General features: G+C 44.7%; 1 protein-coding gene and 1 long non-coding RNA gene across 3 annotated transcripts in view; one reads left to right on the forward strand and one right to left on the reverse strand.

The window, feature by feature from the left end:
• SLC22A4 (solute carrier family 22 member 4) overlaps window positions 1–17585 on the forward strand; it is a 49892-nt gene that overhangs the window by 19505 nt on the left and 12802 nt on the right. The window contains exons 4-6 of one of the 2 annotated variants that reach the window (XM_060143552.1): window positions 5854–6025; window positions 9884–10010; window positions 13464–13558. In XM_060143552.1, the coding sequence (XP_059999535.1) occupies window positions 5854–6025; window positions 9884–10010; window positions 13464–13558 (394 nt within the window). The remainder of the gene's footprint in view (window positions 1–5853; window positions 6026–9883; window positions 10011–13463; window positions 13559–17585) is intronic. The other variant, XM_060143553.1, reaches the window with a different exon arrangement.
• Window positions 10966–17585, reverse strand: part of LOC132517050 (uncharacterized) — a 38873-nt gene continuing 32253 nt past the window's right edge. Inside the window, exon 3 of the long non-coding RNA XR_009539570.1 lies at window positions 10966–11229. This is a non-coding gene — a long non-coding RNA (uncharacterized LOC132517050). The remainder of the gene's footprint in view (window positions 11230–17585) is intronic.

Raw genomic sequence — 17585 nt, forward strand, 5'->3', positions numbered from 1 at the left:
CCAAGGACACAGGGCTCTTGGACACAGCAGAGCCTGTTGTTCTCATGGTTTAAACCCTGCAGATTCCTTGTTCCTTTTGATGACCGCCCTATACCTGGAAAGCCCAATGGGTAGCTTTGCTTGGGCCAGAATATACCAGAGACTAAACAGAGGAATCTGCCTGATGCCAGCAGAGCCCTTTAGGAGGACCTAAAGAGTCACCTGAAATGGAAGGGCACAAGGTCATAGTGAAGCCAGAGAAGCCCTGTCATTGGGATCAGGAGCCAGGTGGTGTCTGTGCCATGCACGGCATCCCCCAGGTCCTGCGGAATGGCAGCATTGAGACCTGCCTTTCCAGGGGCAAAGGGTGCTTCTGGAGCCATGGAGCCTCCCCTGTGTGAGTGGATGCAGCCAGGAGAGCCCACCCCAGGCCTCCTGCAAGAAAGTCCCTGCCCAGCTGACCTTGACACTACAACCAACTTCCCTTCCTGCTCCCCATGATGAGACGAGTGAGAGGGCCAAGGGGAAAGTAAGATCTGTAAGATCAGTCAGAACCTAGATGTACAAGCCAGAAATCAGTGGGTGGGACGCTGGGTGTAGCAGGCTCCCCATCAGCCTGGTCCAGGGCTGTGGTAGGGTGCTCTGGGAGCCTCCCTGGCTATAGTGTTACTCTACTGTGCTCTGCAGGAAACTGCTGACTTTTGTGCACTGGTATGAGCCTCTTTATACTGGGTTCTCAGGCCTGAACGTTTCAGAGTGTCGCTGAGAACCAACCTGCCCCCTGGAGCAGGCAGACTCGCTCGTCAGCGCCTGGGGTAGGGTGGGGGGGGGCGGCAGACTCGGCGGAGGCTGACTTCTGGCAGTGCAGCAGCGCTCTCTGGTGTTCCGGGACTAGCATAGTCAAATTCTGGGTTTTATTTAACTAAAAGAAACCTAAGCTTAGGATCCGGTCTGCGTTCTGTCTGGGCCTTCCCTTTTGCCCTCTGGCTCTAGGGAAGGGTTGGCAAGAGGCTGTGATGATAATCTCCCGTTTTAGGACTCTTCACATTAATTCAGGAAGCTGAATTACTCCCACTCTCAAAGCAATGCAAAAATGGATCCTCTCCTTGCTCTGCTTTTTAACAATTATAAAGCCCGCCAGAGTCACAGGAGACAAGAAAAAGAAAGGAAGGAACGGTGCTACTTAAAGGAACAGAACGTGGATACACCTGGAAGTGAGGGAACTGCCAGAATGATGCTTGTTCAGGAGGAAGTGACCACTCAGGACCAAGGACACTGGCCCTACCCACAGTCTAGCTCCCCCCTCACAATCTCCTACTGTTTCCCAGAAATAACGCCTTTGACCTGTCCACAGCCTCTGGGTGAAATGCCAGCGGCATCCTCCTTTATCTCTCATAACCAGCTGCTTGAATTTATTTTGTCTCCTGTCTTGACTGATCCATTAATTCCGTATTTTCCCAGTACTCCTAACATCAACCTCCTCTGCAATATTTGTTCCAGCATGCTGAACTATTTAAAGTTCTGCTTCCTTTGAGGTCTAAATGTATTCTTCCTTTTGATAAGTACATAACTGATGGCATCTTCCTTTATAACATTGGCTACCCGGAAGCTCAGGCTGTATCAACTATGCAGCCTTTATCAGCCACACAGTTTTTTAATGGAGATATCGTTTGCATACCATAATGTTAACTCTTTAAAGGTGTATAATTCAGTGGTTATCAGTGTATTCACAAAGTTGTACAATCATCAACTCTACCTAACTCCAGAACATTGTCACCACCTGCCATTAGCAGTCACTCCCCCACACTCCTCTCTCCCCAGGCCCTGGCAACCACTAATCTACTTCCTGTCTGTGTGGATTTGTCAATTCTGGATGTTTCTGATAAACGGAATCATACAATATGTGGCCTTTGTGACTGACTTCCTTCACTTAATGTTTTCAAGGTTGGTCCATGTTGTAGCATGACTCAGTATTCCATTGTATGGAGATGCCACATTTTGTTCATCTCTTCATCAGCTGATGGACAACTGGGTTGTTTCCACTCTCTGACCAATTTGGAGAATGTTGCTATCAACATTTGAGTACAAGTTTTTTGTGGATCTGTTTTCAGTTCTCTTGGGTATGTACCTAGGAGTGGACTTGCTGGGTCAGGTGGGAATTTTATGTTTTACCATTTAAGGAACTGCCAGACCGTTTGCCAAAGTGATCCATTCATTACATATTTTTGTTCTTTTCTCCAAGGCATAACTTTTCACCTTTCTTTGTATTTTACTTTAACGTTACCATTATTTTATTTTATTCAAATTATAAGCTACCTCAAAACCTTCAAGGGATGAGGTGGGATATAAATACATTTAAAAGATGCTGAAATTTGCTGGCAGCCCTTGTTTGCACTGAACTGTGTGAGGGAAGAACCGGGGGGACCCAGGGAGGAGGAAGGACTCACTCCTGTCTGTCGTCAAGGGGCTCACATCTGGTCGACAGAGGCAGCCATTGCAGTTGTTATAGAGAACGTGGGTCATGGCCTAGGAGTGTTGGGAGGAGCTCCTATAAATTTTCTGGGTATATGCAGAAATAGGAAAGGTTACTTTTAACTAGAATGGTCTGTGAAAGTTTGTAGAGGAGAGAGAGGAAGCAAGGGAATATCTGCTGTTTTGATGAGAATTCGGAGTATTTTCCGGGGAGCAAAGAGGGCTTCTGCTGTCTTCCACTGGGTCTCTTGGTCAAAGGCACTGTACTTTCCAACATTCCCCTGACATCTGGCACATGTCAACTGTTTGAGCAGGATGAAAGAATTAATTATTCCTGAGTACCTACCACATGCCAGACACTTGACTAGGCCCTTTATCTACATTATCTCAGGCCTCATAACAATAGCTCCATGAAGTAGGACTTATCAAAGTCACTCTAGTAGCAAATGAGCATCAAGGAGCCCAGGCTCTGCACATGACTAATGGAGGCCACTCCTATCCTAGGGCCCTTGGGTCCTACCCCATATCCTGGCAACCGCACCACAGTCTTGTTTCTTGAGCTGGGGTCTGCAGACCTCTGTTTGTCATTCATGGAGTGGCAGGTCCTGCCTCCAAGTGAAATGGATCCAGTGGTTCCTGGGCTGACTGCCACAGAAGGGCCCTGATCAACATGGTAGTAAGCCTGGCACTCTCTGAGTCACTCCCTCTTGGAGAAAGTGCTCAGATTCTGGTGGCGGTGACGGGCAGTGGGCAAACACTCCTGGCCAAGACATGCCTCTTTGGCTTAGATGTTAGAGTCTCACTCCCAAGTGGTACTCAGAGGCCCAACCAGACCAAGACCAAGTGGGCTTTGTCCTAGGAGTAAAAACCTAGGCGGTAAAGGAGGCCAGGACAAGGATCCCCAGTCAGCGGAGCCAGAAGTCACCAGTCACCTATCTCACTGCCAGCTGAACACATGGAGTTTCTGGCACCTGCAGGCCGTGAAACGTCTGCAGGAAACAGGACTCCTCTCCCAGTGTCCCTCAGAGGGGGCTGGTTGGCCTCTAGTGAGTTCAAAAACCAGCCCAGGTGGGGAAAACACAAATCCTAACTTCTAAAAGGCACGTGTGGCCTCACCCATCTCCCACACGTCTCCACTAGGACCTCAGTTGAAGGACTGCTTGACAGGGCCAAGGCTTTGCTCCCAGGTAATTTTTTTTCCTGGACAGTATCCACAGGTCAAACTGATCAGGCTTAAAACCTGGCTGTCCCACTTAGTACATATGTGTGAATTTAGGCAATTTTCTTCAACTCTTTAAGTCTCAGCTGATAATGTATAAAATAGAAGTAATATTAGTTCTTATGTAATTGTTGTGAAGATTCAAAGAGATAATATATGTAAACACTCAGTCTGGAACCTGGCTCGAAGTGCCTACTCAAAACACTGCTAGCTATGAAGATGATGATGAAGATGATGATGATGGTGTTCAAGGCAGGGTGATTGTCTGAAAGGTCAGTGAGCAGGAAGTCGTGCTAACAAGGAACTATTCAGGTTTGTGCCATCTGTGTTGCTCCACAGAAAGGCAGAGGGGTAGATTTATGAAGCTTCTGTCCCCCATGGGTACTCTGCAAAGTTAGAACAACTCTGTTCTGGCCTGAGATCCAAGCTTAGAGGGGGAGATTATCCAAGAATCCAGTGGTATAACTTCTCTCTCTTCTCTCATCAGGGTCATGGAAGTGTGAGGGAGCTCCCTTGGTCTCATGAGTCTACAAGATTCTCACTTGGTCCTGGGCACTTTCTCTTTTCCACAGTCACATCCTCTGCTGCTTCACCTCTGGATCTCTGCTTAGGAATAAATCACCCCCTATTCATTCTCATGTCATAATAATCACAGCCGAAGTGTTTAGAAACCATGGCATGGTGAGTCTTCTTATGGAGTGGTAGGAAGGTCATTAATGAGGTAAGAAAAGATCTGGAAACAATAGTCACGATCCTGAAAGAAGTCTAGTCCTATTCCTGGAAATGAGCTTAGAGGCTGAGAAATGCCCTGGGTGGTTAGGGCTGTTGTCTGCAGTCCAGGTTGTGAGGGGTACACAATCCTGGCCATTTCTATCAGTCTGGCTTTTAGAAATGGCTGTTCAAGAGGGAACCACTGAGGTACATCTTCAGTTATGCTGAGTGAAGAAGAAGAAGAGAGGTGAGGACAGGAACAGGTAGGAGGTGAGAAAGGAAAACCAACAGAAGGAGTAATTTTACTGCTTCTCTGGAATTAGCCCTTAATTCCTTAGCCTGGGTTCAGGGCATCTAAACACGATTGAAAAACTCTCTCTTGAAAGCCAAGCCTGAATGACCTTCGAATGATCTATTTTGTAATTTCTGGGCTGCTTCTCGGTAGTGGTGGGCAGATCTCAAACAAAAGACGGAGCTGTTGCCTTTGGCCAGATCTCCGCCCTGGGGCAGAAGACCAAGAGTGAACTCTGGGTAAAGGGCCTGGAGTTTTGTGACAACAGAAGGAGCTTGTTCTTGGACTCCCTGTCTCAAATCAAGCACTCCAAGGAGCAGGCAACATCTCTGGAAGAAGTGGGGCTGAGCGATCCAGTGTGGTGCTGAGCAGAGCAGGAGCCTTTCCCAGAATAGGGCCAGATGTCAAGTAGTCTTGGACCTTTGTGGTGTTCTGGGAAAGCTCTGTGAGCTCCTTCTGTGTGTGGACAGCTCCAGGGCTGCCGCCTACCAGGCGGGAAGAGCAGCTTCTTCTTGTCTTTCATTGGGCTGTATGGACTGTGACTGCCTGGGGCTGAGCCCTGGGCACAGTGTAGCTGCAGCAGAATTCAGTTCTGGGTGCTGGGGCCCTGCTCTGTGCACCTCCAGAGCCAGCTGGATCCTCTTTATCATTTCTCAGGGCTCAAGGGTGGCTAAGGGTGTCCTAACACAACTCAGTAACCGAACTCTCCACTGTTTCCAAGAGACCCTGTCTGCTTATTTACAGTGGAGAATTGTGGGAAAGGCTGAATGCCCCATAATCCACTCGCCCTCAGAAGAGTTCCCCCACCCCCCCAACCCCGGTCTCCTGGGACACCCTTTCTGCTCCTTACCCTGGGGCTCTTACTTTGGAAATGTGGCATCCTCAGAAGAGGTTACCTCTTAGGGCTGGGAGTGATGTTCCTATGACATGAGGAAGTCTTTAAAAACAAAATCTGTGGCTCCTTTAAAATCTCATGAAAACTCATCCTTCTATGAGGTGGTAAGTCTTGGGTCACATCCCACCTTCCTCCACCCTGACCGCTCCTGCTCTGGGCCATGAGGCAAACACCTTTTCCCTTTTCTAAGTGGTTATGTTTTAAACTCTAACTGTCAGGTAATGATGTAAAAAGCAAATATTAAAGTGAGTTAAAATGCTAATACTCCTCCCTTGTTTTGAACAGGAACAGAAATTCTTGGCAAGTCAGTTCGTATTATATTCTCTACGTTAGGCGTGTGCACATTTTTTGCAGTTGGCTACATGCTGCTGCCGCTGTTTGCTCACTTCATCAGAGACTGGCGGATGCTTCTGCTGGCGCTGACGGTGCCGGGGGTGCTGTGCTTCCCGCTGTGGTGGTGAGTGTGGCTCCGTCCCAGACAGCCCCCTGCTGCAAGCCAGCAGCCTGGAGCCCAGAGCCTGGGGCTGACCATGGCGTGGGCTTGCTGATCTCACTGGAACGGGCTGGGGCCTCGAAGCCCAGAGACCGTTTGGCTCTTTGGGGTGGGCCTATGTGCTGGGGTTTGATTCCCCACCATCCCACAAAGCACCATTCTCAGGAAACCCGGTCCCCCTGAGGCTCTCCCCCCCCCACCGCTTATCTGTTACTGGTGGTGATTGTTTGTGGAGATGGTCTGTTGGATTTTGTTATTTTTAACTCTGCCCCCCTGCTCTTCTGACACTTTTCTCTCGCTAGGAAATCTTGTTCTCCTCATGGCTACAACTAATGTAACTTCCTCAAACTTCCCTGTCGCGTGATGATTAGCGTCTGAGATGTCACTGTTTATCTGCTTTGTCTTGAAGGGCGAGAGAACTCCTTCTGTTTAATGAGTTGTTAGAGAAAATGTTCTCTTCTCTCCTCCCACTACCCTTCAACCAAATTTTGGCACGTCAGTGTGGGAATAACAAAGTGTTGAGACACTGGCCCCAGTTTCACCCAGTATGGCTATGGGGAAGATTTTAGGTGAGAGAACAAATTAAGAATGATGGAATAAGGTTGCAGCCATACCCTTTTGGGGGAGGGATTCCCCATTTCTTTGATTTTTCCATATTTAAGCAAAAGGAAAGGGGATTTTTCCCATTATTGGGTCTGGTGGTCTCTCTCTCTCTCTCTCTCTCTCTCTCTCTCTCTCTCTCTCTCTCTCTATCTCTCTCTCTCTCATTAATTAGTCCTGGTTTGGTTTCATGAGGTCAACATCAAATCTCCCAGCAGTGACTGGTTTTACTGAACTGGTTTATCTCTACCGGCTCACACACAATGAAAGTTTCTCTGATCATTTTTTAGAGCTCAGAGGTTAGACTAGCCCTCGTGGTTGCCCTGTCCTGTGGACACACTGCCTGAGGAAGTTTCCTAGAAGGGCCTTCATCTTGCTGCAACTGTTAGGCAGCTGTAGAGGCTGACAGGTAGTACATCTTGACCTTGTTGGACCAGATGGCTCTTGTTAGACCACTCCAAACTACTGTCCTTTTATGACTTCTAAGACTGCTATGATTTACCAGTGCAGATTCTTGGCATGGGTGTGTATGGGGGAGAGAGAACACTTTTTGTCTTACTTCCCTAGAATTTGAGAGACAGTGTGTTAGAGGTTAGATACTCTTCCGATTTCCTGACCCAGTCTGAGAGCAGGGCAAGTTTCTGGAATGAGAATCAGCCCAGCTGCAGCAGCATCATCATTAGCATCATCATACCCTCTGTCCCTCTCTCCACAACCCCCCTGCTCACTGCATTTATTTTAAAAGATGTCTTGTCTTGAGTCTCTCAAGACACAAGACAAGATTATTCAAAGGTTAGTTTCTGCCTCTTCCAATGAATGATTTTAGTAATCTGTGTTCTTTGGCTCTAGTTGTCACTTTGGCATAAGAGACCAGTACTTTTAAAATATGTTATAGTCAACTTTATTACTGTATGATTCTACCAGAGAGAGAGAGAGAAAGAGCAAAAATAGAAGGGCCCTGACTGACTGTAAGGGATTAGTAGGGATTTTAGTTTGTGGGGCTTGGATCTTTGCCTCAGAACCAAATATCACAGCAAGGAACAGCTCTGATAGGTCAGCCTCTTGAGTTTCTAGCACAGAAGGTCCATCCCACAAGGAGCTGCCTTACTCTTTCCCCGAGAAGAGTTGTTCCTCTATTGCCCATGGGCTGGTTGGTAAGTGTTCCTAGCTGTGGGCACATTGTACCAGGGACAGGACTGCCCCAGAGAGAGAGCAACCCGGGGCCAGGACAAACATGCTAAGTGCTTGTCCTGAAAGTTTAACAACAGTTTTACCATTTTCCTATAAAAATAAAATAGCTTTCTTTTGAACATCTTGTCCTTGAAGGTGGGACTTCCTGAAGCAATGCCCATCCATCCGGGTGGGCTGGGATGATGTGGGGATTGCTTTGAGCTACTGTGACCTCTGCTGCCTACTTAATATGTATTATAGACTCTCCAGCAACACCCTTCCCCTGTTCAATTTGAATTAAAATCTACCGAGAGGCTATAGTGTACAACCTTATTTGGCCCTCCACTAACTTGAAATGATCAGCTAGACTTAATTCTTTATGCACCAAGAAACCATGGCAATTCAAAAGTAGAGATCGCAGCAATCCTGAGTACAGTGGGCTGAAAATGGAGCCACTGCAGGTGGTTTGGGGATTTTTTATGTCCCAAATTTCCTTTAAAAGGCTTGGCAGTAAGTGATCACAGGTACAAATGGACTATGTGTGTAGTGGGTGGGGAAGGAGCCCATAGGTGCAACATGGGGAAAGCTTTGCAACATCTAGCTGACTAAACGTTAGGAACCTGAGACCGGCGATGGCACTCTGAGCTTGTAGTAAGAAAGGTAGGATATTTCTAAGAACAACCTGGTTGGGGAAAGATACCTCTCAGAAGTAGAAGTGCCCATGCTGTATATAGTGGCTGTGGGGTAAGACCTCTAATTCTTCACTAATACAGTTGCCAGTAGCCACATGCAACGATTTAAATTAAAATTAATTAAAAGTAAATAAAATATAAAATTCGTTTCTTCAGTCACACTAGTCACACCAGCTCAATAACCACATGTGGTTAGCAGTTGCTGTATTGGGTAGCGCAGATACAGAACACCAGTGGAAGTTCTCTTGGACAGCACAGCTCTAATTACTGAAACGGAGTGGCCTAACATCATCACAGTTGCTACAGGGACCAACCAAGGGATATATGCCAAAAAATGCAGACTGGGTTCATTTTTCAACCCATATGCTTGTAGTAGGCTAGGGACAGAAGCTGGGGCTTGGCTATTCGATACGTTGTGTTTTGCTCTGAGATAATTCCTATTGAGGCTTTGGAGGGGCCTATTAATTATAGGAGGACTATATCTGCTACATATAATTTATTTTCTAGGATAACTTAATACTGACAAATAAGTAAGGAAAACAAGAGCTGGCAGAAGATTGGCTAAGCAATTCTGAGAAATAAAGATTAGGAAAAAATAGAAAAATTAAAGTATAATAAAAATAAATAGAAATAGAAAAATTAGGAAAGAATATAAGTCAACCATGTTTGAGCATCAGTTAAAAATGTGGATAGATTTTGTAATAAAAAAATATGTTTCTAACTAACACAACATTGTTAATCAACTATACTCCAATATAAAAAAATTTTTTTTAATGTTTCTAGGCATTAAAAAAATAAGACCACATTGGCTTTGGTCTGGTTTGGGTACTCACTGAGCTGAGAATCTGTTGAGAGCCATGCGGCAGCCCACAGGAAGGTGTCAGTGCACTTAACCTCCTCCTCTGACTGCAGGAAAAGGCTGAGAAACACAGATGCCCTCTTTTACCCAATAAACTTATGAGCATCACCAGCTGGGCACCAGGGATTCTCCTAGGGATAGACACACTGAAAAGATACTAGACTGTGTTTCTTTTATGAGCCACACCGGCTATGAAGTTGTGGATGGTGTTCTCCAGGTGCCCTGGCTTAAACATACCCAGTTAATGTTACCCCTTATAGTGTGGCTCTGGCTTTAAGTACAACTAATGATCTGTCTTTTGATTTGATCATAACTTTGAAACTTGAAGGTGCTTTTATTTATTCCTACAAATAATGGAAATCTTATGAGGCCTCCCTCTTGATGTTCTTTAAAAAGACAAACTAGAATTTTACAAAATAAAAATGATTCGGGGGCAACTTACAGTTGATAGCATCAACCTTGCTACTGTGAAAAATTATAAAACATTCAAATGAATTTTAGGTTTATTCCTGAATCTCCCCGGTGGCTGATATCCCAGAGAAGATTTAGAGAAGCTGAAGATATCATCCAAAAAGCTGCAAAAATGAACAATGTAGCTGCCCCAGTGGTGGTTTTTAATCCTGTGGAGGTAAGGATTTGCACATGTTTCCTCCTGAGATCAGTTATGCATTCTTTTTCTTTCAAAGTCTTCTTTGAAAGAAGAAGTAAAATTTATTTATTTATTTGTTTGTTTTTGGCTGCGTTGGGTCTTTGTTGCTGCACACGGGCTTTCTCTAGTTGCAGCGAGTGGGGGCTGCTCTTCGTTGCAGTACATGGGCTTCTCATTGCAGTGGCTTCTCTTGTTGCAGAGCACGGGCTCTAGGCACGCGGGCTTCAGTAGTTGTGGCACATGGGCTCAGTAGTTGTGGCTTGTGGGCTCTAGAGCGCAGGCTCAGTAGTTGTGGCGCACGCGCTTAGTTGCTCCATGGCATGTGGGATCTTCCCGGACCAGGGCTCGAACCCATGTCACGTGCATTGGCAGGCGATTCTTAACCACTGTACCACCAGGGAATCCCCAGTTATGCATTCTTGATTATGGAATTTAATTTGATTCAATAGGTTTTTGAGTGCCTATTATGTACCAGGCACGGTTCAAGGCCTTAGAGACACAATGATGATGAAGTTCTGAGCCCTCCTCAAAGGGCTGTGCACCAATTAAGTGCAATAATATATGTAAACTGCTTAGCATATAGCAAGTGTTGATTAAATATTAGTTCCCTTCCCTTTTGCAAGTTTATCTCCAACTTTTTATTGGTCTTGCTCCACACCATTGATGCAGCTACATACTGGTGATTTTTTTTTTTTTTTTTTTTTTTTTTTTTTTTTTGCGGTACGCGGGCCTCTCACTGCTGTGGCCTCTCCCGCTGCGGAGCACAGGCTCCGGACGCGCAGGCTCAGCGGCCATGGCTCACGGGCCCAGCCACTCCGCGGCATGTGGAATCTTCCCAGACCGGGGCACGAACCCGTGTCCCCTGCATCGGCAGGCGGACTCTCAACCATTGCGCCACCAGGGAAGCCCTACTGGTGATTTTTGAATGTCTAGATTAAGAGGGAAAAATGTGTTTGAGGGGTATTCCACCCATGGGCTCCCCACTGTACTCTGAATCTTACCAAATTCTGCTGGGGAAGCTGTACATGTCTTTAGTCTTGCTATGTTGTGTCTAGAACCTTAAGGCCTGAGAGCACAGGCTGGAGGATTCACCCCTGCAGGCAGGAGGCCACGAGGAAAAGCAGATATTCAGTGGAAGCAGATTCGCTTCCTGCCAGTCAGTGAGGATTCAGTGTCCTTGGCCATGCCTCGTCAGCTCCTAGAGAAAACAAGAAAAATTAGAGACACAAAGAGCATAGAATGTAACCAAGAGTGTTAAGAGGATTAGATGGAAGGTAAGTGATGACATGAAGGAGGAAGTCCCCAAGGAGTGGACACTGTGAGCCAGCAGAGAAAGAGAGTAGAGTGACTCAGAGCTGAAGAGACAGGTCCAAACAAGGGAGGACACTTAGATGGATGGAGAGGATGGGGCAATGGCACTCCTGGCCAGAGGGTCAGGAACTGCTCAGGACACCTCAAGAAGACTATATGCTTCTTAGTCTTTATGCTTGCCCTACCCCAGGACTTTGGAGGGTGGCGAGCACGCCAGTGCTCCACCCTGAGAGCTTCCTCCATTCCTGGCCTTTGCGACCTCTGACAGAAACAGATACCCTGGTGATGGCTGGCGGATTAATTACAGTGGCTATGAGCCCAAGCTCTCAGAGGGCTGCCAGAACAAATATGTCTTAATCCTTTGCTCTTCAGATCAAGAATTCCATTCCCAGCCTTGGTCAATATAACTGGATGCCTGATCCACAGGTCCTGTCTGTGCCTGGTACCACTCCCAGAACCTTCCAGGAGGACTGCTAGTTCCCAGTAGTTTATGCAGGGGCTTTCTTTGTTGGGATAACAGTGTTATACTGCCAGGGGCATGTTCTAGAATTGTACACTCCACGTAGTGCAGAAGCAAAAAGGTAACATGGCTGTGAGCTGAATGAGGAGGTGTCTGTTTTTGGAAAGAAGGATGCTAATATTTGGGAAGCACCTGCTACAAGGGCAGGTCTGGCACTCTTCCTTCCTTTGTAGTAAAAATTCCTTCCTCAGCCTCTTACTGAACACACATAATAGGGCCACAGAGTCATTGTACTTTATCCTGAGGAGATGAAAGGCTCCACCTCAGAGCCCTGTAACTTTTTAGTTTCAATTCTTTTTTTTAAATTGAAGCATAGTTGATTTACAATATTGTGTTAGTTTCAGGTGTACAGGAAATTGATTCAGTTATATATACATTTTTTTTCAGATTATTTTCCACTATAGGTTATTAAAAGTTATTGACTGTAGTTCCCTATGCTATATAGTAAATCCTTGTTGCTTACCTATTTCATGTATAGTAGTTTGTATCTGTTAATCCCATAACTCCTAATTTATCCCTCCCACCCTCCTTCCTTTTGCCGTTGGTAATCATAAGTTTGTTTTCTATGTCTGTGAGTCTGTTTCTGTTTTGTATGTAGATTCGTTTGTATTATTTTTTTGATTCCACATATAAGTTATATAATATTTGTCTTTCTCTGTTTGACTTATTTCACTAAGTGTCATATTCTTTAGATCCATCCATGTTGCTGCATATGACAATATTTCATTCTTTCTTATGACTAGTATTCTATTGTACATATATACCATATCATCTTGAGCCAGTCATCTGTTAATGGGCACTTGAGTTGTCTCCGTGTCTTGGCTATTGTAAATAGTGTATTGATAGTTTCAATTCTAATAAGCTTGATTATCTAGATTCCTAACACATGACAAGTTAACTTCAGTAAATTAAAAGTAAAGGAAGGAAGCCCATCAACAGCGGTATGAAATTGCCACCAACCACTGACAGCTCACATCTTTTCCTCAATGGTGCAGTAATTATAGTAATAGTTAAAATGTATGGGGCATCTACCATGGTTCAAGTACTATGCTAAGATTTATATATATGATCTCATTTAATCTTCTCAACTCTTGATTATTATACCCATTTTACAGAGAGGTAAACTGAGGCTCATAGAGGATAAATAGTAACTTGCCCAAGGTCCCCTAGTTAACCCATGTGTGTTCTGACACTGAAACAACAACAGGACAAGTATGAAAAGCAGATATGGACCTCAAGGCAGTTTGGGTCTATATGGCGCTACCCACTCAACAGGCCCTAATGCTCAGTGTGATTAAGGTCACCCATAATGATGCCCATGAGTCAAGGCAAGGCTGTGTTAGCAGTCAGGCTTTATATAAAGAGACAGTGAAGCCAATGTTATATATTTTAAAGGCTTCTGTCTAAAATGGGCCACAAACATTTTTAAACGTTATAATAAGCATCATATATTTAGATGCCCTTATTCCCTGCAAATTCCAGACTTCTGAGCATGTTGAAAGTGATGTGAGACATACATGCATAAGAATATATTGTCATAGCCAAATATACTTCCTCACCACCTCTCAATTTCATGGTTGTGTGCATTACTTTAACAACAGGAGGTAACCCCCGTGAAGCAGGAGAAAGTTTTCATTCTGGACCTGTTCAGGACTCGGAATATTGGCACAATAACAATTATGTCCTTGCTGCTATGGTAAGTAATAAGAGATCTGGAAATGCGACATACAGAATGTAAATATACAATTGATTTTCTTTAATTCAGGGGACAAGGTCAAGGCCTGGGTCTTCCTGAGGCAAAATTAAAATTTTAGAATTCTAAGTTATTTGGAAAGGCTTCAATTTAATTCATGGAACTGGATACTGAAAAAAAATGTCACAGGGAACAATATTTAGGTCTGCAATACTGTGACCCACTGGGAAATCGTTCCCTGCTCCTCCTAGAGTTACTGAGATTAAAACTAATGATGTCCCTGATGCCTGAAGCTGAGACGCTAATTCAGCTCCTGCTTCCAGAAGCTATACTGACAATTAATCAGTGAAGTTAGAACACCCTGAATCCCCACTGCCTGCATTGGAGTTTTGACAAGCTTTTTATACTTGCTCATAGGAATCTACCGAGTGATTTTAAGGCCTAGAAATAACGAACTGACTTTGTAGGCAAGATTTAATAATGTATCTGCCAAGAAATTAGGAAGAAGACAAAAAGAACATGCCTACCCCATGATGGCAGCACGAAAAATGACGGTAATCAGAACAGGTAGAAGATGGTGGTGTGGAAGGATGCAGAGTTCGCGTATCCTCACAACTACAGCGTCTGCCAGATGGTGGTGGGGGACCCCAACACCCAAGGAGATGGGAAGAACCCCCAAGCGCACCAGTAGAACATGGGAGGACTGAGCGGGAGAAGGAGAAGTGGAGGCCGGACAGGACTGGCACCCCTGAGGGGTGGCTCAGAGTTGGGGAGAGGTTCCCACGCCTGGAGGGACCCTCGGGGGCTTGGATCAGGGGGAGCACACCCAGCGTTTCCCCTGCCGAATGGGCTGGGGAAGTCTGCCCAGCTCTCGGGCCAGGTCCTATGCTTTCAGAGGTCCCCTCCAGGCTGGGTTGGTCCTGGGGGTGTAGGAGGGAGGCTGGAAGAGAACAGGAGAGGCAGGTGGAAGGGGCCCTCCAGGATGGGAGAAGCAAGAGAGGAGCAGAGGGTATTTGCCCTACCCAGTCGAGCCCAGGAAGCCTGCTGGGCTCCCAGGTGGGTTCCCCCACCCTCTGAGACCAGAGGCGATGGGCACGCCTGAGCCCCTTCTTCTCTGTTGAGCCTAAGCCCCACCCCCAGTGCCCCCCAGGGCCTTTTCCAGCCCTGTGGATCCTAAGCATAGGCCCTGTGCACTGCCCAAACCTTGCCCCTGCTTAGGCCCTGACCTCCACAGCCAAGGCCTTTTCCACCTTTTTTTTTTTGTCCATCTCTTTTTTAATATCATGGTTCTGTTTTACCTTCTGGCTGTTGTTTCACCTATATTTTTATTTTTATATTTTTTCTAACATATCTGTCAGTTTCCTAGTCTAATTTTATTTTCTACTTTGTTATTGTATTTTTTTTTTTTTTTTGCCACACCACGCAGCTTGCGGTCTCTTGGTTCACGACCCAGGGGTCGGGCCGAAGCTCCTGTGGTGGGAGCTCCAAGTCCGAACCACTGGACAAACAGAGAACCTCAGACCCCAGGGTATATTCATTGCAGTGAGGTCTCCTGGAGGTCCTCATCTCAGCACCAAGACCCAGCTCTACCCAACAGCCTACAAACTCCAGTGTTGGAAGCCTCAGGCCACACAACCAGTAAGACAGGAACACAATCCCAGTCATAAAAAAAAGGAAAAAAAATGAGACAGCAAAAAAATATGTCACAGATGAAGGAGCAAGGTAAAAACCTACAAGACCAAATAAATGAAGAGGAAATAGGCAATCTACCTGAAAAAGAATTCAGAGTAATGATAGTAAAGATGATTCAGAATCTCAGAAATAGAATGGAGGCACAGATTGAGAAAATACAAGAAATGTTTAACAAAGATCTAGAAGAACTAAAGAACAAACAAACAGATGAGCAACACAGTAACTGAAATGAAAAATACACTAGAAGGAATCAATAGCAGAATAACTGAGGCAGAAGAACGAATAAGTGAGCTGGAAGACAAAATGGTGGAAGTAACTGCCGAGAAGCAGAATAAAGAAAAAAGAATGAAAAGAATTGAAGACAATCTCAGAGACCTCTGGGACAACACTAAACTCACCAACATTCTAATTATAGGGGTCCCAGAAGAAGAAGAGAAAAAGAAAGGATCTGAGAAAATATTTGAAGAGATTATAGTGGAAAACTTCCCTAACATGGGAAAGGAAATAGTCACCCGAGTCCAGGAAGTACAGAGAGTCCCATACAGGATAAACCCTAGGAGAAACACACCAAGACACATATTAATCAAACTAACAAAAATTAAATTCAAAGAAAATATATTAAAAGCAGCATGGGAAAACCAAAAAATAACATACAAAGGAATCCCCATGAGGTTATCAGCTGATTTTTCAGCAGAAACTGCAGGTCAGAAGGGAGTGGCAGGATATACTTAATGTGATGAAAGAGAAAAACCTACAACCAGGATTACTCTATCTGGCAAGGATGTCATTCAGATTCGATGGAGAAATCAAAAGCTTTTCAGACAAGCAAAAGCTAAGAGAATTCAGCACCACCAAACCAGCTTTACAACAAATGCTAAAGAAACTTCTCTAGGCAGGAAGCACAGTGAAGAAAAAGACCCACAAAAAAAACCTCAGGGGCTTTCCTGGTGGCGCAGTGGTTGAGAGTCCGCCGGCCAATGCAGGGGATGCGGGTTTGTGCCCCGGTCTGGGAAGATCCCACATGCCGCGGAGCGGCTGGGCCCGTGAACCATGGCCACTGAGCCTGCGCGTCTGGAGCCTGTGCTCCGCAACGGGAGAGGCCACAACAGTGAGAGGCCCACGTACCGGAAAAAAAAAAAAAAAAAGCAACAAACTCAAAACAATTAAGAAAATGGTAATAGGAACATACATATCGATAATAACCTTGAATGTAAATGGATTAAATGCCCCAACCAAAAGACACAGACTGGATGAATGGATACAAAAACAAGCTGTCTACAAGAGACCCACTTCTTGACCTAGGGACACATAAAGGCTGAAAGCGAAGGGATGGAAAAAGATATTCCATGCAAATGGAAATCAAAAGAAAGCTGGAGTAGCAATACTCATATCAGATAAAATAGACTTTAAAATAGACTGTTACAAGAGATAAGGAAGGACACTACATAATGATCAATGGATCAATCCAAGAAGAAGATATAAAAATTATAAATGTTTATGCACCCAACATAGGAGCACCTCAATACATAAGGCAAATGCTAACAACCATGAAAGGGGAAATCGACAGTAACACAATAATAGTAGGGGACTTTAACACCCCATTTACACCAATGGACAGATCATCCAAACAGAAAATAAATAAGGAAACACAAGCTTTAACTGACACAATAGACCAGATAGATTTAATTGATATTTATAGAACATTCCACCCAAAAGTGGCAGAATACACTTTCTTCTCAAGTGCACGTGGAACATTCTCCAGGGTAGATCACATCTTGGCTCACAAATCAAGCCTTGGAAAATTTAAGAAAACTGAAATCGTATCAAGCATCTTTTCTGACCACAATGCTATGACATTGAAAATCAATTACAGGAAAAAAACTGTAAAAAACACAAATACATGGAGGCTAAACAGTACGCTACTAAATGACCAAGAGATCACTGAAGAAATCAAAGAAGAAATAAAAAAAAATACATAGAAACAAATGACAATGAAAACACAACGACCCAAAACCTATGGGACGCAGCAAAAGCAGTTCTAAGAGGGAAGTTTATAGCAATTCAATCTCACCTCAAGAAACAAGAAAAATCTCAAATAAGCAATCTAACCCTACACCTAAAGCAACTAGAGAAAGAAGAACAAAGAAAATACAAAGTCAGTGGAAGGAAAGAAATCATAAAGATCACAGCAGAAATAAATGAAATAGAAATGAAGAAAACAATAGCAAAGATCAATAAAACTAAAAGCTGGTTCTTTGAGAAGATAAACAAAATTGATAAACCCCTAGCCAGCCTCATCAAGAAAAAAAGGGAGAGGACACAAATCAATAAAATTAGA

The sequence above is a fragment of the Lagenorhynchus albirostris genome, chromosome 3 (genome assembly GCF_949774975.1).
Source record: "Lagenorhynchus albirostris chromosome 3, mLagAlb1.1, whole genome shotgun sequence".
Lineage (NCBI taxonomy): Eukaryota > Metazoa > Chordata > Mammalia > Artiodactyla > Delphinidae > Lagenorhynchus > Lagenorhynchus albirostris.